The sequence below is a fragment of the Zalophus californianus genome, chromosome 14, assembly GCF_009762305.2.
Source record: "Zalophus californianus isolate mZalCal1 chromosome 14, mZalCal1.pri.v2, whole genome shotgun sequence".
Taxonomy (NCBI): domain Eukaryota; kingdom Metazoa; phylum Chordata; class Mammalia; order Carnivora; family Otariidae; genus Zalophus; species Zalophus californianus.
This window is the reverse complement of record NC_045608.1, coordinates 5,098,785-5,125,926: the sequence shown is the minus strand read 5'-3', so window position 1 is coordinate 5,125,926 and position 27,142 is coordinate 5,098,785. Positions and strand designations below refer to the sequence as shown.

At 49.7% G+C, this 27,142-nt stretch overlaps 1 protein-coding gene across 1 annotated transcript in view; it reads left to right on the top strand.

Annotated features, from left to right (window-relative positions):
- The first annotated feature begins 222 nt into the window (after positions 1 to 222).
- The window catches only part of LOC113913069 (transmembrane protein 132B), a 384,783-nt gene continuing 357,863 nt past the window's right edge, over positions 223 to 27,142 (top strand). The window contains exon 1 of the mRNA XM_035724011.1: positions 223 to 327. Within this exon, the coding sequence (XP_035579904.1) occupies positions 261 to 327 (67 nt within the window). The 5' untranslated portion in view covers positions 223 to 260. The remainder of the gene's footprint in view (positions 328 to 27,142) is intronic.

Here is a 27,142-nt window from a genome sequence, read left to right as displayed (position 1 = left end):
AGTGCGGGGCCGCCGGCGCGGGCGCTGGGCGCTGAGCCCCCGCGGCCCCCAGCTCCCCGGCCGCGCACGGCCGAGCCCCGGAGCGCGCGCAGGGGCGAGCGGAGGAAGCGCCGCCAGCGTCTGGGGAAGAGCGGCGCCCTGGGGGCGAGCCATGCCCGGCGCCCGAGCGTAGCCACCCGGGGCTGTCCCCGGGAGCCGCGGGCCGGGCCGGGCGCGCGACAGGAGCAGCCCCGCGCCGCGCCCACCGCGCGCCGAGGACCATGCCGCCCCCGGGCCGGGCGCCGCCGCTCGGGCTCCTGCTGGCGCTGACTGCGTTCCGGTGCCCAGGTAACGCGTCCCCGGCCCCCATCCCCGGCCCCGGCCGCCGCGCACAAAGTTGGCTCCAGCGCGGGGCGGCCACCTCCTTCGCAAGTCCCCGGCAGCTCGCATCTCCCGGACCCAGACAGATCTGGGGAGACCCCGGGAACCCAGGGGTCCCCGGCACGTACCTCTGCCCGGCGCGAGAGCCCGCCAGCCTTCCTCCCCAGACCCCAGCTCCCCTGCGGATCCTTTCAGGGCGCGCGGGGGCAACAGACCGGAGGCGCTCAGCCTCTCGCGGCGGGTGGGGGCGCGCCTCCAGGAATCTAGCCCCCTCCCCGCCCCGCCTGGTCCTGGTTCCCGCGGGGTTTGCTGTGACGGGGCGTCGGTGGACCCCTTCTCCCGGTTTCCTGATGCCCGCGGATGACGCACGGCCGTGCGTTCCCAGGACACCTGCGGGGCCCCAGCCTTGAGGTCGTCTCGGTCGGCGCAGTCTGTCTGGCTTGTCCGCAGCCTCTCCACGCGCCTCGCCGCACCCTCTTGCTCTTACACCCCCCCCCCCCCCCCGCCTCCCGGAACATGTCCCCTCCTCAAGTGGCCTCCCCTTAGCCAAGGCGCAGCCTGCTGCTCGCTTTCTGGAGACGCGTGCTGCTCCAGCTCCTTGACCCCAAGGCGGCCAGGCAGCCCCGTGCGCGCAGGGCCGCCTGGAACGTGGTGATGCCCAGAGCCATTGCCTGGGTACCATGGAGCCGGGCTTCCTGTTGGCACCGACGCAGCTGTCGCCAAAACCTAGTGAGTGGGAAAGGCAAAATAGTCCTGTATTTTCTCTCCCTGCTGGAGTTTGGAAAGCTTCTACCACCTTGGCGTGGCTACATGTTGGTTCTAGAGGAAGCCTATCTTAAAATGCCAATCCCTCTCCTCCCCTCCCCCACCCCAAACAGTGGAGACAATCCTAAAGGCTCAGATGAACCCGGAACAGTCACGAGCAACATCCGTGTGCATTTGGAGAGCTCAGTTCTCCAAACATTTTAAAATCAGGACCCATGATGTGGGAGCAGATACCTTTCGCTTTAGAAAAATTCTCATTTCCTTAACAAACAAACGGCACAGATATCCAGGCTGCCGTAGAAAAATACAACTTTAACTTTTCAGCTGTAACTGCTTTAGGGAGGTTGTATTTATATAGGAACGAACCTTGTATGCCAACTTAATGTGTGATGTATTTGCATGGAAAAAGTAAATATTGTCTTACTTTGAGATGCCCTTAAGTGACCCAAAATATTTCACAAAACCTTCCACTCGGAGAGAACCTTCTGTCAGAGATATCCATCGGCGTTCAGCTTTGGCTTAATGTGTGGATGAATCTTCAGTTTGCTTGGCTCCTAAGCAGTATCTGTTCTGCTCTCAGCTTTCTTCTGTGGTGCATAAGGAGGGTCAAGGCTGTTTCTTCCTAGCTGAAGCCCTGGGACCTGTTCCCAAAAGTGCAGTCCCTTGGACTTGAAAATTGCAGTTTTGTCTCTATTTTGTTTCTCCACGGGGGTCAGCCTTTGCCTGGATGTGCTCATAGGCGAATATTGGAAATCTCTCGGGGAGGCTGCCTGCCTAGTGCTTGTAAGAGAAGATGGAGAACCCCCCCTCCCCCCCCCTCCCCTAGCAACGGAAGAGCTTGTGCCTGGCTCTGGGAGGCCAGGTCCTGGCAGGGAAGGTGTGCCACCCCTGAAACCTGCTGCTGGCCCAGCTCCTGGCCGAGCTGCCCTGCTGCTTTCCCCCAGAGTCTCAGCTGGGTAGCTCTCTTGGCAAATGCCGCTAGGACAGAGCCCTCCGTGCCATCCTCAGGTTCTTGCGAGCACATGTAAGTCTTTCACCGGTCCCTACCAGGGACGTAAAGAGAGGCAGTTTGATAACTCTATATTTAGCACCAGTTAGGAGAGCTAGGAAGAAAAAAAACAAGGCTGAAATTCTTGAAAGATACTTAGCTGTCTACTGTTGGTGGAAAGGTTCAGAGGAATTAGCTAGAGCTTCCTTCAGAGCTGGTTGGATTTTCTGGGTAATTTCTGGCATGCTTTACCAGCCATGTTTGGCTGAGGCTCTGGGAGAGGGGCTGGAAGGGTTCTGAGGGAAGGAAGGATGCCCTCTCCCCCATCACACAGGGACTGTCTGCTCTGTGCCCCCCCCCCCCCCCCCCCCCCCGGCGTGGGTAGCTGCCATGGTAAAGAGTGTGGTGGGCGTACTTCTTTCAGCCTTGCAAGCGCTTAAACATATGGAACTGTACTTGGTAAGAGTCAGCACAAATCCCCCAGCTTAGCGACTAGGGGGCCCCCATTATTCAAGCCACTTTTGTGCATGCTACGGCTTTGCAAATTAGCAGCGCTGTTACAGCCCCTGCTGGGGGAAATGGACGCGCCTTGCTTCATTGACCCATTGTGTTCAGGGTCTAGAAAATTGGGGTGGGTGGAGAGCCCCTGACAGAGGGGCCTTGTGAGTGGCAGAGCCTGCTAGTGGGGGGTGGGTGGCTTTGGCTTCAAAGCAGAGACACTCTTCACCCTGCCAGGCACCTTGGCATGGCCTGTGGTATATTTCTTTCTCACTACAATAGTGGTTTGGGAGGGGGGGGTTGCCTGTGTATGGTGCTGCTCTTCGAAGAGGTGGTGGGGAGTGGTATGCAAATGCTGTCACCTCCCCTGAGTGATTTAATGGCGGTACAGTGGAGGTTCCCAGAGTAAATCATTTCGGTTCCCCCCACCGGATGCAGGGAACTTGGGAGGCGTGGGGCTTCTGCATGAGCTGCGGTGCTCGGAGCCAACAATGAGCATGGTGGTTGCCATGATCCAAGAGAGCAAAAGAAACCCCTCGCTTGTTGGTGTGAAGTCCAGGAGGGTGGTCTCTGGGCCCGCAAAGCCCTTCTAGGGGCCTTGTTCCCTGATGAGCCCCCCAGTTGTACGCGGCTGGGTGGCTCCTTTCTTCTCTCCTGGGTCTCATATTGAATGGGCACAGAAAGGGTACATTTCCCTTTGTAGCTATGGTGTTGAGCAAGGGCATGCTGCCCATCACCGTGGGGAGATGGGGGCGCCCTGGCACCGTAGACAGTTTTGTGGGGCGAGAGTGGTACCAGCAGCTGGCTCTTGGAGTAAATGAGTGGTCTTGCAGAGCAAGAAGGCATCTTAGAGCCTCTCTCCGCCCCCCCCCCCCCCCACAGCCCCCTTTGCAGATGGGAGAAAGGGGACTCAGGCATGGGGAGTGACTTGCTCAGGGTCACACAGTGAATTGGCGTCAGAGCAGGCTCATGGCTTACACAATTTCTCCTTTTAAAAAATTCTCCACCCAGGCGTTCCTCCCTGTACACAGGGGAGTCTTTCTGGTGAAGGAGCTCTACTGTATGGTCCTCGAGGGGACTGTGGCTCTATTCACGGAGCCCAAGGTCATGAGAAAGACAGCTGCTTGGTGAGGTCAGAGTGGCAAGTGTCTGCTCACCAAGGCAGCAGGTCCTCACAGCGGAGCTGCTGGGGATGGGGCCATGGAGCCAAGAGCTGCTGAAGGGGCTCACCGCGTTCCAGGCCCCGTCCCAGGCCTTGCCTTGTCTGGACGCAGTGGAAGCCTCACCCTGGGGGCCGGCGGATACTCTCACTACTCACGGTTTATAGGTGAGGATATTGAGATCCAGAGATGCTAAATAACTTGCCTGAGGTCACACAGTGTCAGGATCCTGGTCCAGGTGCCGATCACCACCACCACCCCCACCCCCCCCCCCCGCCCCCGCGCCCGCCCCACCTCACTCAGCCAGACTCCCCTGCGCGGCCTCACACAGCGTGGTGTGGACGGGCTTCTGGATTCCAAGGTGCGGGGTGATTATGGCATCCCTTCCACGGGCCCGCCTTTGCTGGGGGACTGCGCTTCTTTTCTGTAACACATACATCTGTTAATGTGAACGGAGGTTTGGAGCCATAGAAATCAAACAGATGGGAGTCAACTCTGCAGGCCACTGGGAGTCCTTCAGATTGGGTGCCCTTGAGGGATTAGGTGGTTACGTTAAAGGCCGAGACTTTGGCAGCCAGAATAATCCCCTCCTGTTTGGTCTCCTGTCCCTGGTTCTTCCATTTCAGTGGGCCTCAGAGTTGCAACAACTCAGTGACTAACCCCGATCCACTGCTGACTCTGTGTCCTGAGCCCTTCACAGAGTTTGCTTCATTGAGTCCTATACAACCCCATGGGGGTAAGGACTGGTATTCACCCCATTTTACAGATGGGGAAGCTGAGACCCGCACAGATGCCATGGCTTATGCAAGGTCACACGGACACAGAGGGAAGGGGTGTGTGTGAACCCACGTGAGCTTGGCTCCCAGTCTGTGCTCTTAACCTCTGCCTTCTCTGTGAGCACGGACGCCAAGTTTTGTGGGCAGTTGACTGGATTTTGAGACTAATTTGGGCTCAGGGGATTCGGGGATGTGTCTTAAGTTGAAGGCAGAGTTTTTTTTTTTTTGAGAAAATCATTTTGGGGGAGGGATTTTGGCTGCTCTAGAGTCAGCCCCCTCAGTCAGGAGCCCTGGAGTGCATCAGCAGGGAGGGTTTGGCGTTTGGAGAATTGAGCCTGCCTGGAAGTCCAGTGGGGGAGGGTTGCCCTTGGGCCATGTCTGGCCTGCAGACTTCTCTTGTTTGTTGACAGCATTTAAAAAGTGGGAGGTGTCAGTATCGCAGTCCAGGTTGCTGGCTACTCTTGAGAAATCAGGAGATCTTGTCTAACCCTTGACCGCTCTGAGACTCAGTTTCTGCATCTGTAAAATGGGCCCTGTCTTTGTCCACGCAGGCTGCTGTAACAATATACCACAGGCTGGGTGGCTTGTAAACATCAGACCCCTGTTTCTCATGGTCTGAAAACTGGGAAGTCCCGGATCAAGGCGCCAGCATGGCCACGTTCTGGTGAGAGCCCACCCCTGGCTCATAGATGCGGTCTTTCTCTGTGTCCTCCCGTGGTGGGCGGGGGGGGGGGCTCTCTGGGGTCTCTTTTACAAGGGCACTGATCCCACCCATGACCTCATCACCTTCCAAAGGTCCCACTTCCTGATAGCCTCACATTGGGGGTTAGGTTTCAACATACGAACTTTGGAGGGGCACAAACACTCAGCCGACAGCAGGCCCTGAACTTACCCCTTGCTGATCTGGTCACAAAGTTGGGCCACGCCCACGGAGTGAGGGGGCTGTCTGCATGGCCTGCGGTTTCTCAGGAAGGAAAACAGGCAAGAAGGGAAGGCTGGGTGGGCTCCTTGCTGTGATGGTCAGAGCTGTGACGTGAAGGTTAAGGGTGGCTTCTCACTTTGGATTTCCCTGGATTCTTGGGTGACCGCCCAGGGAGAGGTTAGAGGTTCAGTTGTATCCCCAGGGATACTAAGGCTCAGGGGCACAGGGACCCAATCAAGGCAACACTGACTGTGAGTGGCAGGGTGGGGTCTCCTCCCCAAAGTGCCCGACTCCTGTCTTTCCTGCCTCTAAGGTACCTTCTTGGCCTGGAGTTTTCCCTCAGTTTCCCTGCCCTCCAGCTTAGGTCACTGTGACCCCGGGGCTTGCATTCTAGGACAGGTTCATGTGATGGAGAGAGAGAGAGAGACAAAGAGCCAACAAATTTGCAAACAGGAAAGTCCTCAGCAGTAATTTGTGCTCCTTATGTTCAACGCAAGGCAACGTGATGGGGGAGTGACTGGGTAATCCAGGAAGACTTCCTGGAGCAGGTGGTGTTCGATCTTAATCTGGGACCTGCATGATCAGAAGGAGCCAACCTAGAGAAGGGTGTTCCAGGCAGAAGGAGTGTGAATACTTGCAAGGTACCCTGCATAGTGCCTGGCCCATAGTGAGTACCAAGAGCTCCCTGCTCCCTCCCTCCCTCCCTCCCTCCCTCCCTCCCTCCCTCCCTCCCTCCCTCCCTCCTTCCCTCCTTCATTCATCAGATAGATATTAATCAGCTCTGAGCACTGTGGGGGCATAGTATGGAACAAAGGAGACACATCCCCCCATTCTGAGGAGCTGGCATTCTGGTGGAGCAAGACAATAATAAAACAACGGACAGGCAGGTACATAATGTCAGATGGTGATAGGTGCCATGGGGAGAGCCAAAGCCGTTTGTTACTTTATTCTCCGTCTGGGTGCTTGTTTTGCTACTTGCCACTCAGTGCAGGATGGACCCATGATGCCTACTGTCTGCCGAGGGAAGGGGAGAAAGAAGCCTAGGTTCTTCAAGTTGAATTCCGACGTCTTCCCCTGCTTGAACCACCTGGGTCCACAGGGTGTTCCGAACTCCCTTCCCTGACACCTGACTCCTTAACTGGTCAATACCCTCTCCTTACACTTCAGTCCCAAAATAGTTACATAAAAAATCAATAGAGTCCAATTTGATTTGCTGTATTTTATTACTGAGGGTGATGGGAGTGTCTGGAATCGCCTGGTTGTTTTGCAATGTTAACCTAAATTAACCCGTTGGGGGACCTAACTCATCATGGCTGGGCTTCGGTGCCCAGAATTCAGTGCCCAGGAAGGGTGACTCAGTAAATAACGCATCTGTAATGTCTGCTTTGTGCTCGGAATGCCTCCCACCAGGGCTCTTAATGCATTGGAGCAAATGGCCACATAAAAATCGTGCTGGGGTTGCAGCCAGCGTTTCCGGGGCCAACTCTGCGCGCCTGCTGGAGGGTCCTGTCTTTCCTTCCAGACCTCCGAAGTGGCAGGCTGCCTCTGCCTGGTCTCCCAGTCCTCGGAATCCGTGGCTCCCTTTGTTTGCCTGGTGCTCTTCATGTTATGTACCGTCGACGTATTTATATCCTTGGCTTGGTATTTTTCCCTTCTGTAGTTGGGCCATCTGCTGCTGCAGGTGGCTGGCACTCCTGGGTGCGCTGAGGGGACCAGACTCCTGGGGATGGGGGGCACCTGGGTAGAGGGATGGGGGCTCCGCAGACGATGAGGCTGCAGGGGGTGGCCAGGTGGGAGGGGACCCTGTTCTGCCCGAGTCTGCTCCAAGCGGAAATACTGGGCAGGGGCAGTGGACGGGGAGGGACGAGGTGTGGATGGAAAATGTCATTTCGCCAAAAAAGTTTTCTAGGGTGGCAGTGAGTCGGGACATTTCCAGGCCCGTGGAAAGCCCCTGGCTGCCTTTGGGCCATATCTGGCCGGGAGACGTGTCTTGTTAGTTGCCAGCATTTAAAAAGTGGCGGATGTCAGTATCCAGGATCCCGGCTTCTCGCAAGAAATTGGGAGACCTGGGACACTGCTCTAGGTCCGTGACCTCTCTGAGGCTCCGTTTCCCTGGCTGTAAAATGGGTCTTGAACTCGCCTCCTGCTGATCTTCTTCCTTGAAACTCCAGCCCAGTCTGCTTCCTTCCTCCTTGTCTGCCTTTGCTTTGAACATATTTTTATTGTGCTCCTATGCTGTGATGGGCCCTGTTCTCGGGGCTGGTGAAACAGCAGGGACAAGACAGCCAAAGGCCCCTGTCCTCATGGGGTCAGCATCAAGGTGGAGACAGACAGATATGGACTAAATGAATAACTAAAATGCAGTTTATTGAGTGGTAGTCAGTGCTACAGAGAAGCACAGAGAAGGGCCCCAGAGAGGGAGCGCTGGGGAAGGAAGTTTTGCAATTTTATTTTATTTTATTATTAAAAAAAATTTTTTTTTATTAAGTAAACACTACACTCAGCGTAGGACTCAAACTCACAACCCCAAGATCAAGAGTTGCATGCTCCACTGACTGAGCCAACCAGGCGCCCCTGCGATTTTAAATAGCGGCATCTGGAAAGGTGACATCTGAGCGACGACCTAAAGAAGTGAGGGAGTGAGCTATCTGGTGGCTATCTTGGGGAAAAGTGTTCCAAGCAGGGGGAACAGCCTGTGCAAAGGCCCTGGGGTGGGAAGGTGCCTGGCAGGTCAAGGACAGAAAGGAGGCCAGTGTGACTGAGTTGAGTAAGGGAGGGGGAGCAGTAGATGAGGTGGCAGGGTCGGGTCTGGTAAGGACCGTGGCTTTTCCTCTGAGTGAGGTGGGAGGGCAATGCTCTGACTCCCAGGAGCAGAAGCAGGGAGAGCCGAGAAGGGTTACTGCACTAGTCCAGGCTTGGATCACAGTGGTGGCTGTAAGGAGGTCACAAGTGGGATTTGGGTGCAGTTGGAAAGTTGCTGCACGGCACCGGCTGACTGATAGATGCATTCAGTAAATATTTACTGGGTGCCAACGCTGTGCCTATCACTGTACTTGGAAGTGGGGCCAAATCAATATTTGTTAGCGATGAAATTATAAACAACGTACATCTGTGAGTTGGGCTTTTGCCTTCTGTAAGTTCTTCCCCAACAGCCCCAATGAGAAGGTTGGGGTGGATGAGCCTGTGTTTCTGCATCTCTGGGATGGACCTGGTAACACATCCTTAGGGAGAATATAGTTAAAGGGATCCAAGGATGACCTTCGATGCAAACTGCTTATTAGCACAGTGCCTGGCACATACCAAGTGCTCAGGAAATGTTGTTAATTTATATTAACAATGTTGTTAGGACCGTTAGGAAGCCAGGACTCTGTTACCCTCTTTGCCCCTGGAAGCACAGTGGGTGGAGGTTGAATCTGAACCATGATCTATCAGACTCTGGTGTTCATTGATCCTGCTGGAACCAGTAATATTAAAAGAAAAAAAGTAGCCGTGCTCATGATGTGATTATTCTGGGACAGCTGATTGCTCTTTGTCAGTATAGGTGTACTCACTTTATCTAGTACATGTGTAGGTGAAATGTTGTGCGTCAGTCAAATCCTATCTTCTCCATCAACTTCCACAACATTTTGGAGATGTGTAAGTTCCGTCTGAACCTGGGCTGGCTTTGGCTCTTGACATGCTGCTTATTAGTTTCTGCATCCCTTAAACCGGCATCCCCAAACTATGGCTCATGGACTGAATCTGGCTCTCTACCTGTGTTTGTAAATAAAGTTTTATTTCAACACAGCAGCATCCATCTGTTTACATAATTTCTGTGGCTGCTTTCTCCCAACAATGAGAAGTGAGTCATGTCAGAGATGATCTTGCCTGCAAATCCTGAATAAACTACCTACTACCTAGTGCTTTTAAAGAACAAAGCTTGCCTTAAAGGAAAGTCAAACAAGGAATGCTCTGTAAATGAGTGTTTCTAGCACACATTTGTGGCCAAGAACAAGTATCCCTTTTTAACGTCAAAAAAATTGTCCAGCGCATCTGAATGAGAAGAATTGTGGGTTTGGTATCTCTTGGTTGGAAAAAAAAAAAAAAAACAACCATATTGATTGAAAGTTGCCATCAATTCAATAATGCTTTTGAACGAGTAGGTTTTGGTAATTACAGTAGCATTTATGTAACATTTTAAAAATAGTAGCACATGTGTGTGCGAGATATTTTTACTCGGTAGGCAAAGCTGGTTGGCTTACAGCTCAGAAGACCCCTTGTAGGGATGCTGCCGGAGATAACTAGTATTAAAGGAGCCTACTGGTTGGTTATTTTATACTTGGCATGACTTTGATCAATGGATCTCTTTTATGGCCTTGTGCTTTTTCTTTTTGGGTTGTGTTAAAGATGAACATAGCCTTCTCTATGTTTACTTGTGACTCCCAGGTCCGTGATACTTTAAGTTTTCAATGCTAAGATTTCAAGTTCACTTATGAAGATGATGTGCCAAATGCAAAGTGCATATTGCTATATTAATGTGGATTCTTATTGCAAGGGACAAAATTGGGAATTTACTGGACTCTGGAGCTAGGAAGTTCAAGGAAGAAACAGCTTCAGGCATGGCTAGATCCAGGGGCTTAACACTCCTAATGGGCGCTTCTGTTCTCTCACTTTGTCTCTTGGTTCTCTTTTCCTCCATGTTCATTTAATTCTCATACAGGCTTTCTCCACCTCCTGGCAAATCTGGCCACAGTCAGCTCCAGGCTTTGTTCCAAAATCACTCATCTCTTTTCTAATTATAACAGCGAGAACCCCTGGACTAACCTGGGTGCCGTACTGACCCCTCAACCAGGGACTGTGACTGTGGATGGGATCCTGTATGTGATCAGCCACACTTAAGTCAGAAGCTCATCTCTGGAGTTGGAATTGGAAGCACATTGCCGGAAAGAGAGACGGGAGATGATTTCCCAGAGGAAAATCTTGGTGCTTACACCAGAAAGAAGACAAAGTTGCTGCAACAGCTTACCAAGTGAGGTGGGGAGAACCCTCCAGGCAGGGAGCGCCCTCACTTGTGGGTGGAAGCCTCTGGTGCCCCTCCTCCAAGGAGCCGGTAGACACCCCATCCCATCCTGTGTGCGCTTTCGGCTGCTTCTGAAGCCGCTGGGCTGCCTTATTGCGCACGCGACCTCTGAAGCCCCACTTTGGGGATTTCACACGTATTTTGGTTGCTTTGATTGACAGCATGGAATATCTGGGATGCAATCTGCTAGTACCTATGAAAAGAGAACCTGCTCTTTTGGCCCAGCAACCCTACTTCCGGGAAACCTATTTTTTTAGAAGCGAAAGCACCACTATACAAGGGTGTCTGTTCAGGGGTATTGACAGCAGCATCTTCTGTGCTGCTGATGAAGACACGACTGTCCATCCGTAAAGTAGTTCTTGACTAAGTGGTGGCATTTCCGTGTGGACTACCACGTAACTGTTAAAAAGAGCAGCTTGGAGCTGTATCCCTTCTCCCGAAACAGGGTTCATTGCTAAGTGTCTGCACCCCCATATTGAGAGGAGGTGTGTGGTAACTGGCACTGTACAATGCCATTTTAACAAAAACTATGAACCGAAAGTCCCCTCTGCGTATAAAGTAGCCAATATCTATGGTGCTTTGCTGTATGCCAGTCACAAATGTGAGTACTTTACACGGTCATCTCATCTAATACCTACAACAAGCCTAGGTGCGTGGGTATTATTATATCCCTTTTAAAGAAGGGGAAATTAGAGTTACACGACTTCAGTGAAGGAATGAAGGGGGTAATGTGGTGGGTGGTGGGAAAGAAGGGGCAGGAATGGGAAGACAGCTGGAATGTTTGAGACATTTTAGCCACAATAATGCTGAGTTTTACGAAGAGAGCCCCGCTCTTTCCCTTAGGGTCCCTGGGTCCCTGTTGGGGCTGGTGAGCATGCCTCTGTGGGGATCCTCCAGATTTGCTGCTGTGTTTTGCTGGTGCAGGGCTATGGTGCACGGAATTCAGGCGAGCCAGGGGGATGCTGCTTTGTGGTTCCCTGGGGGAAAGGAAGACTGGGTGTGTGGTGTGATGGGCATATCTGGTGAGATTGGTTTCATCAGTAACACGGACTTAAAGTGGCGGTGGCTTAAAAAGTAGGAGATTGTTTCTCTCCCAAGTCAGATTCTGAGCTGTGTAATTCAGGATTTTAGATTAACTCTGTTCCGTGAAGTCCAGATGGGCCCTTGTTCCCTTCTGCCATTTCAAGGTTGTGGTCTTTGTCCTCATGGTCCAAGATGGCAGCTGTGGGTACAGCAATTTCATCTTCATTCCAGACACCAAAATGGGGATATAGACAAAGAAAGGGTAGAGGATGTGCATCAGTTGTCTTTTATGGAAGAGTCCTGGTGGCCCCATGATGCTTTTACATATACACTTATATTGCATTGGCTGTGACTAAGTCACATGGCCACATCTAGTTGTAAGAGAATCTGGGAAGTGTTTTGTTTTTAGAGAGAGAACAAGAGAGCGAGTGAGTGGGGTGGGGGACAGAGGGAGAGGGAAAAAGAGAATCATAATCGGGTTCCACACCCAGCATGGCACTCGATCTCACGACCCTGAGATCATGACCTGAGCCAGAATCAAGAGTCGGATGCTTAACCGACTGAGCCACCCGGGCACCCCCATGGGAAGTCTTCATTTTAGATTGCTACAAATCAAGAGTTCTGTTACTGCAGAAGAAGGACAGAATGGAGGCCAGGGGAATAATTAGTACTTGGTGATGCATACCTTAGCAGGGTAACATAGTGTTTGGAGAGAAGGCATGAACCATCGGGACCTTTTATTATCGTGTGTGTGTGTGTGTGTGTGTGTGTGTGTGTGTGTGTGTGTGTGTGTGTGTGTGTGATTTTATTCTGCCTCCTAAGGTGGGGCCTGGGAGACATAAGTTTTTATGGGTGCCAAGAGGAAAATGAAAGCAGTTTGGTGAATGATTAACACCATCTCGGTCAAAGATATAAATATGGCTTAAAGAAACATCACAGATAGACCCAAAGTCCCTTTTGAACAATTTCATATCCTTCCCAGAGGTAACCATTTATATCAGTTTGCTGTGTATTTTTCCCTGTAGGAAGTATATATATGTTACCGCATAGTTTTAGGTTTGTTTTTGGGTATGTGTACATCTTGTCTCTTCCCCAATATCCATGTGCATATAGAACTATCTTACTTTTTTGAGTTGCTGCATGGTAGTCCATGGTATGGAAATATCAAAGTGTATTTAGTGATTTCCCACTACCTCATAAGAAGGGGATTCCCCAAACATAGAAAAGGGGGTTGGAAAGAAGGGGTTCACCCACCAGGAACACTGTGCAGAGATCAGCACGCAACCAGGATCTGCAGACATTTGAAATAAGCAGGCGTGGGACCGAGGAAGGCAGAAGAGCTGACACGTGAGGAAGTAGACTTAGCAACGGGGACAATGGAGGACGGGGTCTTCGAGACCTGCCGGGGCATCCCAAGGTTCTAGTCCTGGTGGTTCCTACTGTGGTGGACCCCCAAAGGACTTGGAATGCCAGCCCATCTACTCCTTGCATTTCTCCAGATTCTGGGAGCTTCAGTCTTAAAAAAGGGACATCTTCCAGTTCCCCAGTCTCTACCACTTCAGCCCTTAATGCAAACTCACTTGTTTCTAATGGAAAAGGCTCTCCAGAAAGCACCATGGATTTAGGGTGAAATTTTTATTTCCTTATGATATCTTTTTCTCTTTCCACCCACCACCCCCTACGCCCAGCCCGGTTTAAGTGTTTTTCTCTTAAATTTATGGGCTGAGCTGTTAAGAGGGTCTGCATATTTCAGGAGGAAAGGTATCGGGGGAGGAGGTGTCAGCCTTGCTGTTCACACCAGCTTCCTTTACACAAGCTCTGAAGTGGCCTCATCTTACTGGACCAATTTGCCTGTCAGCTCAGATCATTTTGTGAAGGCAACTGCGTTCTGCTTCTCTCTCACCATAGCACAGAGACAACATGAGGGAGGAAGGTGTTGCAGTGCTTTTCCCCATATTTCCCACACTTCAAGGGTCCCTCGCTCCTCTCGTTTTACCTCTTCCTTTGTGAAAGTTTTTAATACGTGTTTGAGTGAGGGAATGGACTTGTATCACATCTCTCACCGCTGAGTTATGTACCGTTTGCTGCTTCTACAATTGCTTTATTCTTGTGAACCGTTTCAAGTGCATCACTAAAATTTAGGGCATGAGTTCAGGCAGGCAGACTGACCGCCTGGGTTTGAATCCCAGCTCTGCCACTTGCTAACTCTGTGACTTTGGGCTGGTTACTTAGCCTCTCTGTGCTATAGCATTCTCCTCTGTGACATGGGGAGAGTAGGAGCTCCTACTCCTTGGGCTGCTGTGAAGTTTAAGGGAGATGGGGCTTAAAAATTCAACACATGTTTGACTTTGCATGAGTCCTTAATAAATGTTAGCACTGCTTTAATTCTCTTCTCCATTCACTGAATTTTTTTTTAAGATTTATTCATCTATTTTAGAGAGAGAGAGAGAGAGAGAGAACGTGAGTGGGGGGAGGGCAGAGGGAGAGCCAGAGAGAATCTTGAACAGGCTCCCCACTGAGCGTGGAGCTGGATGCGGAGCTCAAGGCCAGCACCCTGGGATCGCGACCTGAGCTGAAACCAGGAGTCAGATGCTCAACCCACTGAGCCCCTCAGGCGCCCCCGCCCCGAATGTTTAATTGAACACGTACTATGTGCCCTGGTGCTCATTTTTCTGGTTTTGCTTGTTTCCGCCCCCACATTACTTCATATCCAGATCCTGTCACATGATAGGATCACTTTCTTTTATTCATGTTTTAAAGAGAAGATATAATTGACAGACAATATTAGACTGGTTTCAGGTGTACAGTGCAGTGATTCATTATATATGTTATGAGAAGATCACCATGATAATTGTAGTCACCACGTTACCGTACAAAGTTTTTACACTATTATTGACTGTATTCTCTATGCTGTATATTGTATCCCTGTGTCTTACTTATTTTATAACTAGAAGATTGTACCTCATGATCCGCTTCACCTATTTTAACCACTCCCCTCTCCCCTCCCCCTTTGGCAACCATCAGTTCATTCTCTGTATCTATGAGTCTGTTTCTGTTTTGTTTTGCCTGTTTGTTTTCCTTTTTAGATTCCACGTATAAGTGAAATCCTATGGTATTTGTCTTTCTCTGTCTGACTTATTTCACTTAGCATCATACCCTTTAGCTCCATCCATGCTGTTGCAAGTGGCAGGATTTCATTCTTTTTTGTGGTTGAGTAATATTCAGTACACACACACACACACACACACACACACACACACACACACACACACACACACACCATGTCCTCTTTATTCATCTATTGATGGACTCTTAGGTTGTGTTCACATCTTGGCTATTGTAAATAATGCTACAATGAACATAGGGGTGCATATGTCTTTTCCAATTAGTGTTTTTGTTTTCTTTGGATAAATACCCAGAAGTGGGATTGTTGGATCATATGATAACTCTATTTTTAATTTTTAAAGGAATCTTCATACTGTTTTCCATAGTGACTGCACCAATTTACTTTCCCAGCAATGGGGCACAGGGCTTTCCTTTTCTCCACATCCTCGCCAGCATTTATTATTTCTTGTCTTTTTGATAGTAGCCATTCTGACAGATGTGAAGTGATACCTCATTGTGGTTTTGATTTGCATTTCTTTGATGATGAGTGATGCTGAGCATCCTTTCATGTACCTGTTGGCCATCTGGATGTCTTTGGAAAAATGTTCAGATCCTCTGCCCATTTTTTAAATTGGATTGTTTGTTTTTGTCATATTGAGTTGTAGGAGTTCTTTATATATTTTATTTATATTTAAAAATGTTTTATTTATTCATGAGAGAGAGAGCACGAGCGAGGGGGAAGGGTGGAGGGAGAGGGAGAAGCAGACTCCCTCTCGAGCAGGAAGCCTGACGTGGGACCCAATCCCAGGACCCTGGGACCGTGACCTGAACCGAAGGCAGATGCTCAACCGACTGAGCCCCCCAGCTGCCCTATATTTTTGGATGTTAACCCCTTATTGGATATATCATTTGCAAATATCTTTTCCCATTCAATAGATTGCCTTTTCATTTTGTTGATGGTTTCCTTTGCTGTGCAGAGGCTTTTTATGTTGGTTTAGGCTCAGTAGTTTATATTTGCTTTTGTTATCCTTGCCTGAGGAGACAGATCTAAAAAATTATTGCTAACACCAATATCAAAGAGCTTGTTGCCTATGTTTTCTTCTAGGATTTTTATGGTTTCAGGTCATACCTTTAAGTCTTTAATCCATTTTGAATTTACTTTTGTATATGGTGTAAGGAAGCAGTCCAGTTTCATTCATACGCACATAGCTGTTCAGTTTTCATGGTACCATTTGTTGAAGAGACTGTCTTTTCCCCATTGTACATTCTTGCCTCTTTTGTTGCAGATTAATTGACCAATAGGTGTGGGTTTGTTTCTGGGCTCTCTGTTCTACCCCACTGATCTCTCTGTCCGTTTTTACGCAAGTACCATACTGTTTTGATTACTGTAGTTTGAAGCTTGAACTCTGAGAACATGATACCCCCAGCTTTGTTCTCATTTCTCAAGATTGCTTTGGCTATTTAGGGTCTTTTGAGGTTCCATACAAATTTTAGGATTATGTGAAAAATGGTAGTGGTATTCTGATAGAGATTGCATTGAATCTGTAGATTGCTTTGGGTAGTATGGACATTTTGGTACTATTAATTCTTCTAAATCCCTGAACACAGTATATCTTCCCATTTATTTGTATTGTCTTCAGCTACTTTCATCAGTGCCTTATAGTTTTCAGAGCACAAGTCTTTCATTTCCTTGGTTAAACTTATTCCTTCGTATTTTATTCTTTTTGATACAATTGTAAATGATACAATTGTAAATTTGATACAATTTTCTTAATTTCTCTTTCTGATAGTTCATTTCTAGTGTATAGAAGTGCAACAGATTTCTGTATACTAATTTTGTACCTTGCAACTTTACTGAATTCACTTATTCTAATAGTTTTTTTGGTGGAGCCTTTAGGTTTTTCTATATATATAGTATTCATGTTCTCTGCAAATAGTGACGGTTTTACTTCTTCCTTTCCAATTTGGGTCCCTTTTATTTCTTTTTCTTGCCTAATTGCTGTGCTTAATACTGTGGACTTCTAATACTATGTTGAATGAAAGTGGCTGGAGTGGGCATTCTTGTCTTGTTCCTGATTTTAGAGGAGAAATTTTCAGCTTTTCACTTGAGTATGATATTAGTTGTGGGTTTGTCATATATGGCCTCTATTATGTTGAGGTATGTATGTTCCCTCCCTACTGACTTTGCTGAGAGTTTATCATAAATGAATGTTGAATCTTGTCAATTTCCTTTTCTGCATTTTGAGATGATCATATGATTTTTGTCCTTTGTTAATGCAGTGTGTTATGTTGATTGGTTTGCATATGTTAAGTCATCCTTGCATCTGTGGAATATGTCCCAACTGATTACGATGTATGATCTTTTTAATGTATTGTTGAATTTGGTTTGCTAGTATTTTGTGGAGGACTTTTGCCTCTATGTTCATTGGGAATAGTGACCTGTAATTAATTAGTTAATTAATCGTCCTTCCTTCCTTCCTTCCTTTCTGTCTGTCTGTCTTTTCTGGTTTTGTATCAGGGTAATGCTGACCTGGTAGAAAGAATTTGGAAGTGTTCTTTCCTCTTCGATTTTTTTGGAATAATTTGAGAGGGATAGGTATTAACTGTTCTTTAAATGTGTTTGGTGACTAAAAAACAAAACAAAACAAACAAGAAGCAGAAACAGACCCATAAATACAGAGAACAAACTGATGGTTGCTACAGGGGAGAGGGCTGGGGGAATGGGCAGCATGGGTGAAGGGAAGTAGGAGGCACAGGCTCCCAGTTGTGGAATGAATAAGTCACAGGGGTGAAAGGTACAACATAGGGCATATACTCAATGGTATTGTGATAGCATCGTATGGTGACAGATAGTTACACTTGTGAGCATAGTATAATGTACAGACTTGTTGAATCTTTATGTTGTACATCTGAAATTAATGTAACATTGTGTGTCAACTATACTTCAACAAAAATAAATAAGTAAATAAGTAAATCAATAAATATTTGGTAGAATCTATCTGTGAAGATACCTGGTTCTGGACTTCTGTTTGTCGGGAATTTTATTTTATTTATTAGTTTTTGAGAGAGAGAGAGAGAGTAGGGGAAGGGGCAGAGGGAGAGAGAGACTCTTAAGCAGGCTCCATGCATGGGGCCCTATGCAGGGCTCAGTCTCACGACCCTGAGATCACGACTTGAGCCAAAATCAAGTGTCGGATGCTTAACTGACTGAGTCACCCAGGTGCCCCATTTTTTTTTTTTTGGAGTCTATTTTAATTACTGATTCAATTTCATTCCTAGTAATCAGTCTATTCATATTTTCCATTTCTTCATGATTCAGTCTACAAAGATTGTATGTTTCTAGGAATTTATCCCTTTCTTCTAGGTTGTCCAATTTGTTAGAACACCCTGATTTTCATTCAGGAAACCACAGCTTCCCTGCTTTGAGGCCATGTGTTTGGGTGGGTACTGCCAATTTTCTCCTCCTCCTCCATGGGCTGGCTCATGACTTGCTGACCAATCAGAGCATCTCAGCAAGTCCTCAAGGATTGGATCACGGTTGGGCATATGACCTAAGCTGGGCCAATGAGGGCCAGCCCTGGGATATTTGTTGCAAGCACTGGGGAGGAGGCCCTTCTTTTCTGTTGCAGTCGCTAAGCTGGTAGGATGTGAGCCTGGAGGTATCCGTTAGTATTGCTGTGTAACAAATCACCATAAACTAATGGCTCAAAACAACACATGTTTATTATTGATTAGGAGGTTGGGCATGGGTTCTCTTCTGCTTCCAGATCTCTCCCAAGGCTGCAGGCAAAGTGTTAGACAGGGCTGGGGTCTCATCTGAAGGCTTACCTGGGGAGGGATCTGCTCCTATGTTCACATGGTTGGTGGCAGGTTTCAGGTTTTGTGGGCTCTTGGGCCAAGGGCCTCAGTTCTTTGCCTCGTGGCCCTCTCTCCATATGGCATTTGGCTTCATCAAAGCCACTATGTGACCGTCTCTCGCATCCTAATCAGGGAAGTGATCTTCCTTCCACACTGAGGTATTCTGTCAGTTAGAAGGAATTTACTCAAGGGGAGAGGACTGTGCAAAGCTGTGAATGCCATCAGGTGGGGAATATTGCAGGCATCTTAGAAGCTGCCTACTGTTCTGGACCTGAGTGAGAATGAAGCACCACAGGGTGGAAGATGAAACCAAGGGATATAGCGGGAAGCTTTTCTGGTGACCGTATTGGAGTACCCAGCAGGAGCTATTTCTAATTTTTTTTAAATTTTATTTTCAGTATTTAAAAATTTAAAATTTTAAAATTTTATTGTCATGCCCAGTGTGGGTTTGAGCTCATGACCCCAAGATTGAGTGTGGCATGCTATCCCAACTGAGCCAGCCAGAGCCCCTAGAAGTAGCTGTTTCTGATATGAGCTTGATCTTGAACTTCCCCAGGACCTGACCCAATATACTTTATCTTAAACTACTTTGAGTTGGGTTTCTGTCACTTGCCACCAGGAGAGTCCTGACAAAGTCTCGTGGAGGCTTCTCAGATTCCCTTCTCTGGCAGTGACTGCTTCTCCTTGGCAAGACTTTGGCATTCTGTGTGCTTGACTAAAATCTAGAAAATCTGCGCATATCTCATCTCCCCCTCCAGACTGAGCTCATCGAGGACAGGGTTGTATGGATATTCATTTATCCCCCTTCCTTGCTTTACTTGCAGGGCCTCGAATGCTATCAGACACAGGAGAAGCCATCTGCCAGTAATTACTGGTGTGTGACGCTCTTCCTTGCCCCTCCCTCTCCCCTCCCCCCTGCCAATCAAAAATGTTTCAAAAATGATCTCAATCTCCTGCACCTGGCTCGGGGTTGGAACGCTGAATGTCAAAGACGAAAACATCGTGGATGCCACCCTCTAGAGGCAGCAACAACTGCACACAGACACCGTGGCAAAAGTGTGAAATTAACCACATTGGGTGGGTCACCCTAACAGAAACGACAAGTCACAAGCAACGGACCTGATCAGAGGTGGTGCTGGCTGATTCCCTCAACATTCTAGATTTTAATCGAGTACTTCTATGACAGCCCTGCCCTTTGCAAGCATTTGCTGATACCAACATATTTATTTTTAGTGATAGGATTTTATAATTTTTTCTAGGCTTAGTAGAGTTTTGTTGTCTATCCAGAACATATGTTAAAAAAAAGAGAAGTTTTCTCATGAAGCCACTTGAAAATGCTTTTCGTTAATGCATTCAGTCCATTGCAATGACCTCGCCTCCAAAGCCACTCGGGGTCACTTACCACTGCATTTTATTCGTTAGATGTCAGCCCATAATCAAGGGAAAGGGAATTTGATGCCCCCTATTGATCAGAGAAGAATTTGCAGACATGTTTTGAAAGTGTTTAAAAGACCTCTGACCTAGGATGGGGAGTGGTGGGGGGGGGAGGGAGGAGCTTAACTCCTGGATTCATCAGGAGGGCTGTGAGCAGTGGAATGGAGGGCGGCCCGTCCTCCAGCTGGGGAATGGTGGTCCAGTGGCCCTGGTTCATTTTCCCCTTAGTTTTTTCCCAAATGTAATAATGTCCTTCTGGTTCCTCAGAGGCACCAGATGCTCCAGGCCCTTTTCTGGTGCCTGTCCTTGGGGGCCTGTGACTGATTGATTGATTGCTTGATCTTTTAAAGATTTATTTATTTGACAGAGAGAGACACAGCGAGAGAGGGAACACAAGCAGGGGGAGTGGGAGAGGGAGAAGCAGGCTTCCCGCGGAGCAGGGAGCCCGATGCGGGGCTCGATCCCAGGACCCTGGGATCATGACCTGAGCCTAAGGCAGACGCTTAACGACTGAGCCACCCAGGCGTCCCGGGGGGGGTCTGTGATTTAAACGTGGCCTCTCACAGTCTCTGGCCTGACTCCTGGACAGCAGGCTTGGTGTGGGGTCCTCCTGGCATCTGATCCTGGTGGTGGCTTTGGTACCCAGATATTCCTTCCCTGCAGCCCCCTGCCTCCCTCTCCCTCTTCATTCTTTTGCTCCTTTACCCCCCTTAAAAGGGGTCATTGCAAGTAGTTAGCATTCCAAGACCGTGGCAGTGGCTGCTTTCATGGATATGAGAGACTTGAATTAGAATATTAATTTCACCTGGGGCTTGGGCACATTGTTTCTGTGCTGAGCTCATATTTAAAAGCGGGAAAATGTAATTGGCTCCTTCCTCCTGTGTCTCTTCTGGAGGCTCCTGAGGGAGCGAGTGGGAAGTTTTAGAGTTTCTGTGACCTGCTTGCTTTGCAGGGTCGTGCGAGCCCCTGTCCTTGACGCACGTGCAGGAGGAACCTTGGCCACCTGCTAACCCAGTCGTCGTCAACCAGCATCTTATGGCCACCTCCTGCCCTGGGGCCTATCTTCTTGGCCAGCACAGTGCTGTAACAATTTTTGAGCCCGTATTCAAGAGATAGAAGATTTAGTATGAAAATTTGGATGTTTGGCTTGTCCTTGAAGAGGCTGGAAGCATGGGGCCACCTTCCCAGATAGGGACAACTGGCTGCAGTGCCATGATCTCCAGTTCATTCATAAGCTGTTTAGTGAGCACCCACTATGTGCCAGGCACTGTTCCAGGAATGGGGGATATAGCCCCTGCCGTCAAGGAGCTTGCATTCCATCTAGAATGCGTCGCTTGTGTAGGTTGACTGTCTAGCCCTCCAGACCAGCACTGTCCGATAGAACTTTCTAGGATGATGGGGATGTTACCTGTGTGCACTGTCCAGGGTGGTAGCCGCTAGCCACGTGCTACTGTTGAGCACCTGAAATGTGGCCAGTGAAAGGAACTGAATTTATGATTCCAGCTCATTATCATTCACATATATTTAAATTTAACTTTAAACAGCCACACGTGGCTACTAGCTAAGGTATTGGACAGTGGGGCTCTAGATATTTGAACTTGCATCTCCCACTTGTCAGCTAACCCAGTGCCTTCATTTAACAGCTGGGGAAACTGAGGTACGTAGATGGTGCAGAGGCAGGATTAGAACTCGGATCTCCTTGATGGCTCGCCTGGGATGTCCAGTGTAACCAGTATCAGTTAAGTAGCGAATGGGCTGAAGGGACGTTAGATGTAGCCGGAGACATGGACAGGGCTCAGGTTATGCAGGGCCTTGCAGACTAAGGGAAGGAATTTGGATTAAAACAATTTATTGAGGTGAGATTCATGTACAAATTAACCATTTTAAAGTGTGCAATTCGGTGGCATTTAGTACATCCGCGGTGTTGTACAACCATCACCTCTATCTAGTTCCAGGAAGTTTTCATCCTCCCAAAGGAGACCCTATCCGCTTTATGCGGCCACTCCCTATTCCTCCCTCCCCCAGCCCCTGGCCACCACTGATTTACTTTCTGCCTATGGGTTTGCCCCTTCGGGACATTTCCTATCAATGGAATCAGACACTATGTGGTCTTTTGTGTCTGGCTTCTTTCGCGGAGCATCATGTTTTTGAGGTTCATCCAGGTTATAGCAGGTGCCCGTGCTTCCTTCCTTTTCGTGGCGGAATCGTGGTCTACCGCATGCATAAGGATAATTTGGATCTTACGTAAGAGCAGTGGGGAGCCATGCAGGGTCATTGGCAGGGGCGGTTTCTTTCTGAGCGTTGCTGGAAGGAGGGCCCCCTTCTGCACCCCCTGGTAAAAAGGTTTTCCTCCCCTGGGTTCCACTGAGCTGGTTTTCAGCTTTGTGTGGGGGTCCAGGGCACACGGCTGTGCCCCCTGCCATCCCAGGTCCTTCTATACCCCTTCATGCCATAACCATGAGCACCCTCCCTGGACCCCCTCTGAGCGAATTCAGCCTTTGGGGGGGTCCCCTTCTGTGTGCCTCCTGACACTTGGGTGCCCACCGAGGTGTGGGTCAGCAGTTTACGTGAGGCAAATAACATTTGGAAATCGATCTGATTTGGAAAGGGAGCCTCCACACTGAAGAGGAGGGCTTGTGCTCCCTCCCTTGAGCACAGAGGCAGGTCAGAGCCTGGGGGATTTAGGAGAGGAAATAAGGAAATAAAGAAATAAGCCTGAATAGGCGCAAGGGGCGTCTGTCTCTGCCTCAGCGCCGGGCTGGCTAACCCAGGGCGGCAGCCGTTTCTCAGCAGGGCACAGGCTTGGGGACTCAGTGTCCCTGGGGGGGGGCCCTGGGGCCAGCTAGGCTCTTTGGCTCTGCTCTGGTGAGGCAGAAGAGTAGCCTGGTCACTGGGATGGCGCTGTCCAGGGTGTAGGGGGCCGCCTGTTTCAGTCCCTTGTCACCTCATGCTGTGGGGGCCCTGGGGAGGGGCATTTACTCAGTTTGCTGGTCTCTGCCCCAGGGTCCAACAGCAGGGCCGGGAGCAGGGATTACCATCTCCTCTGAAGCCCCTCTTCTCCTGGCCCACTCCTCCTGGCCACCACCGTGCGGACGCGCCTGGGAGCGTGAAGACACTCGTCCCTTGTTTCTCAAGCCCTGGTGGTCATTGGCCTGAACCATTTGGCAGAGCTGAGTCTCAGTGACTCAGACAGACCTCTTTCTTGTGTGGCAGCTCTTCTTTGTTCCAAGAGTTTTCTCTTTTATACTATGGAATACAAAGTCTATTGATTTTATTTAAAAAAATGTAATGATACAAGTTGTACATAGATATTCTCTCCTGGTAGAAAATTAAAATGTTTCCCAGTACTGAGTTCTCCTCTCCTTCCCCGGAGGTAACTACTCTGGGAGAATTGTGTGAGTGTCTTTCCAGACTTTTTTTTTCTGTGAATCTCCTCTGTACCTGCTCAGTAGCTTGAACATCCATTTTTTCATTCAACCCATGCTAATTTATTGAGTATTTACTATCTGTGTCAGGCACTGTTCTGGATTCTGGGGACATATGAACGAAGGAGGTAGGCACAAATCCTGGTTCTCTTGTGAGTAGAGATTCTAGTGGCGGAAGTGATCGCTATAAAGAAAAATTATGCAGGGAGGGTGTTGGGGAATCCTGGATTGGGGGGACTTCCCTTTGTACAGAGGGTGCTTGTGGTTAGAGGAGAGCTGGCTGAGAAGACAGTGCTGGAGGAGAGATCCCAACAACATCAAGGAGCAAATCTCTAGGCTTTCTCGGGGGGAAGGGATGCTGTGGGGGCAGCAAGTGCAAAGGCCTTGGGGTGGGAGCTGCCAGGTGTGTTAATGGAACTGCAAAGAGGCCAGTGTGGCCTGAGGGTCCCTGGGGCAGAGGAGATCAGACTGGTGATGAGGCTGGGTCACAAAGGGCTCAGTGGGTCACTGCTGTGCTTTTGACTTTTATCCTGAGTAGAGTGGGGACTCCCTGGGGGGTTGAGCAGTGAGTGGTCTGGACCAATTCCCATTTTAAAAGTTTCACTTCCCTGTGGTGTAGAAGAGAGAACAATGCCTGGTGGGGTAGGGTTGGGGGGGTCACGGTAGAGACCGGAGAGCAGGCCATGGCGATGCTGGCGGCTTGGACCTGGGGTGGCGGTGGAGGTGGGGAGAAGGGAGGGGTCAGAGTCTGGGCCTGAGCTCTTAGAAGAGCTGACTTGCATCACCTCTTGTGGGGTGGTCCAAGGGCAGAGGAGGTGCAGAGGCATGTTTGATTTGCGAAGCTTGCTTTAAGTGGAGGTCTCAGGCGCCTAGCTGGATGTATGGGGCTCTGTTGGGAATTTCAAATGCCCCCTGCTCCAAAAATTTGTCCTCCAACCAGCTGTCCACTGTGTTGTCTTCCTGTGCCCCTCCCTTCCCCAAAGACAGCCTTAAACTCTGCAGACTTCCCTGAGCATAGCATTCCCTGCAACCCCACCTGCTCCCTGCAGACCCATTTCCTCTTGTCTGGGTTTCTGAGCTGTCTCCAGTGCACAGCATATTGGTCCAGGGGCCTGGAGGCTGAGTCCTGCTGGGAGAACTCTGAGGAACGAGATGGGAAACCAGGGCGTCCAAAACACAGGAGGGCCATGTGCACGTTCAGGCAGCACCCACCCGCCTTTCGCCCTCCCTTTGAACTGGCCCTCACAGTTCACCTTCTGAGCGCTCAGCCTGGCTTCCTCTGTCACCAAATATAACAAATGGCTTCTAGCTGGCAGGGATGAGTGAGAGGTGCCCTCTCTCTCTCCTGTGCCGGCCACCCTGACCCTTTATTTAACCATCTACTCTGGGTATCTGAGCAGGCTGGGCTCCCCTGCAAAGTGAACCCTGGGGGTGGGGGCACCACGATGAAAATGCGGCTGCTTCATTCATGAATGGTCTGTAATGAAGACACAAAGGAGCCTGCAAATCACTTGCTTGTTGCAACGGGAAACAAATGGATTTGGTGTTATCTCTCTTTTCTCTTGGGGCGGTGGGGGGGGGCGTGGCGGGCGGGGAGAGAGTCCCCGCCCCTAAGCAGTTCTTCCTCCACTATTTTTCTTAAAATTGAGGTGAAATTCACATAACATAAAATTAACCATGTTTAAAGCATATATACAATTCCATGTTTTTTTTTTTTTTAGTACATTCACAATGTTGCACAAGCACAGCTTCTGTCTAGTTCCAGAACATTTTCATCACCCCGAAAGGGAGACCCCAGAGCTTTTAGCAGTCATTCCCCATTCCTGGCCCCCCCCCCCCGCCAGCCTCTGGAGACAGTCTATGCTCTGTCTCTACGGATTTACCTATTCCGGACATTTCATATAAAGAGAATCATACACTGTGTAACCTGTTGTGTTTGGCTTCTCTCACTGATACAAGGTTTGCAAGGCTCACCCACATTGTAGCCGGTGTCCACGCTTCCTTCCTTTCCATGGCGGGGAATCACGGTCCAGCCAATGGTAGACCAGTTCATTTATCCATTCATCTGTTGACAGACAACTGGGTCCTTTCCACCTTTTGGCTGTTGTGAATAGTGCCGCCGTGAACGTTCTTACCTGCAAGTATTTGAGCACCTGATTTTCAATTCTTCTGGGTCTGCCTGGGGACTTTTTAAAAGTTCTCAAGTCTGGCTCTCATTGGCTAGCATTGGGTCATGTGACAATCCCTGTCCCAACTACGGTGACTCTGGCTGGCCCGGTCTGGGTCTTGTTCCTTCTCCTGGAATGAGGGAGGGGGTAGAATCAGTCCACTCGGACAGAGCATGGAGGGGAGTCCTGCAAAGGAAGACAGCGCCACGGTCACCAGGGGAAGGTGTGACTGCTGGTCAGGCCACAACCACAGCTGCCCATGCTATAGCAGCCAGGCTTGAGAGAGCTAAAGAGAGCCGACTGTGTTTCAAAGAGGAGCGTGGGATATTTCTCAGTTGCCCTCCCCCCAGATCCATTCTTCAGCCTTTCTGGTCCTCACGAGGCTGCATCCATCACCTGCACCTGTTTGCCTTTCAACTCCCGTCGGATGCGGCCAATGGGAGACCAGGCTGCAGATCCAAGAGCCGGGGGGAGATAGGCTGGAGGTGTCTCTTCCCTGCTCCCCTTGCTCTGTCACCACCTTTCTGTCCGGGGCTTCATCTCCTCCTGTTGCAGTGAGGAAGCTCGCCTCCCAGATGCTGCTGCCACTGGGCTCCAGACGCGGTGTTCTCCCCTTGGGAGGCCCCAGCTTCCCATTCTCGCCTGTGTCTCAGGGCCTCTCTGACCCTGCCCTTCCCCCCAGTCCTACACTGAGTGCTCTTTCTGCCCGCTCCCTTATGGACATGGAGGAGACGTTGGTCACTGTGTTAGTCTAGTTCCCCTGCAGCTAGTTAGCACAAACATGGTGGCTTAGAGCAAGATGGATTTCTTATCTGACCGTTCTGGAAGTCTGAAGTTCAAATTGGGTCTTGCTGGGCTAATGTCAAGGTGTGGGCAGTACTGCGTTCCTTTTGGAGGGTCTAGGGGAGCTCCCCCCCGCTTGCTCATCTCTTCTGTCTCCGCTGGACACCGGCATTCCCTGGCTTGTGGCTCTTTCCTCCACCTTCAGGGCCAGCTGCAGAGCGTGTTCTGTCTTTTCTGACCTCAGCTTCATCCTTACATTTCTCCTCTCTGAATGACCTCCTGCCTGCCTCTTAGAAGGACCCTTGTGATCACACTGGGACACCGGACAGCCGGGAGAATATCCCCATCTCAGGACCCTGAACTTAATCTCAGCTGCAAGTCCCTTTTGCCATATAAGGTCACACTCCCAGGTTCCAGGGATTAGGGCGTGGACATCTTTGCCGGAGGTCTTCATCCTGCATGCCACGGCCCCTTCGTCCACAGGGGAGGTGTCCCTTCCCTGCTGCCCTTGCTCTGTCACCACCTCGACAGATATTTAGTTCTGGAGGCTGGAAGTCAGAGATCAGGATTTATCAGGACACTAGTGCTGCTGGATTGGGCCCCACCCCTGGGTCCCCCCTCACCTCTCACCCGCATAAAGGCGCTGTCACCAAATACAGCAACACGGGGGCTCGGGTTTCCACATGTGGATTGCGGGGACACAAAACTCAGCTCTTAATACCCTTCCCTCTGGTTCTTTCTCTGGCCCTCAGTCTTGACGGGCTCTTTGTGTCTTTGCCGAGAAAACAAGAGCTGAGATCCTTTTCCATCCTGCAGCG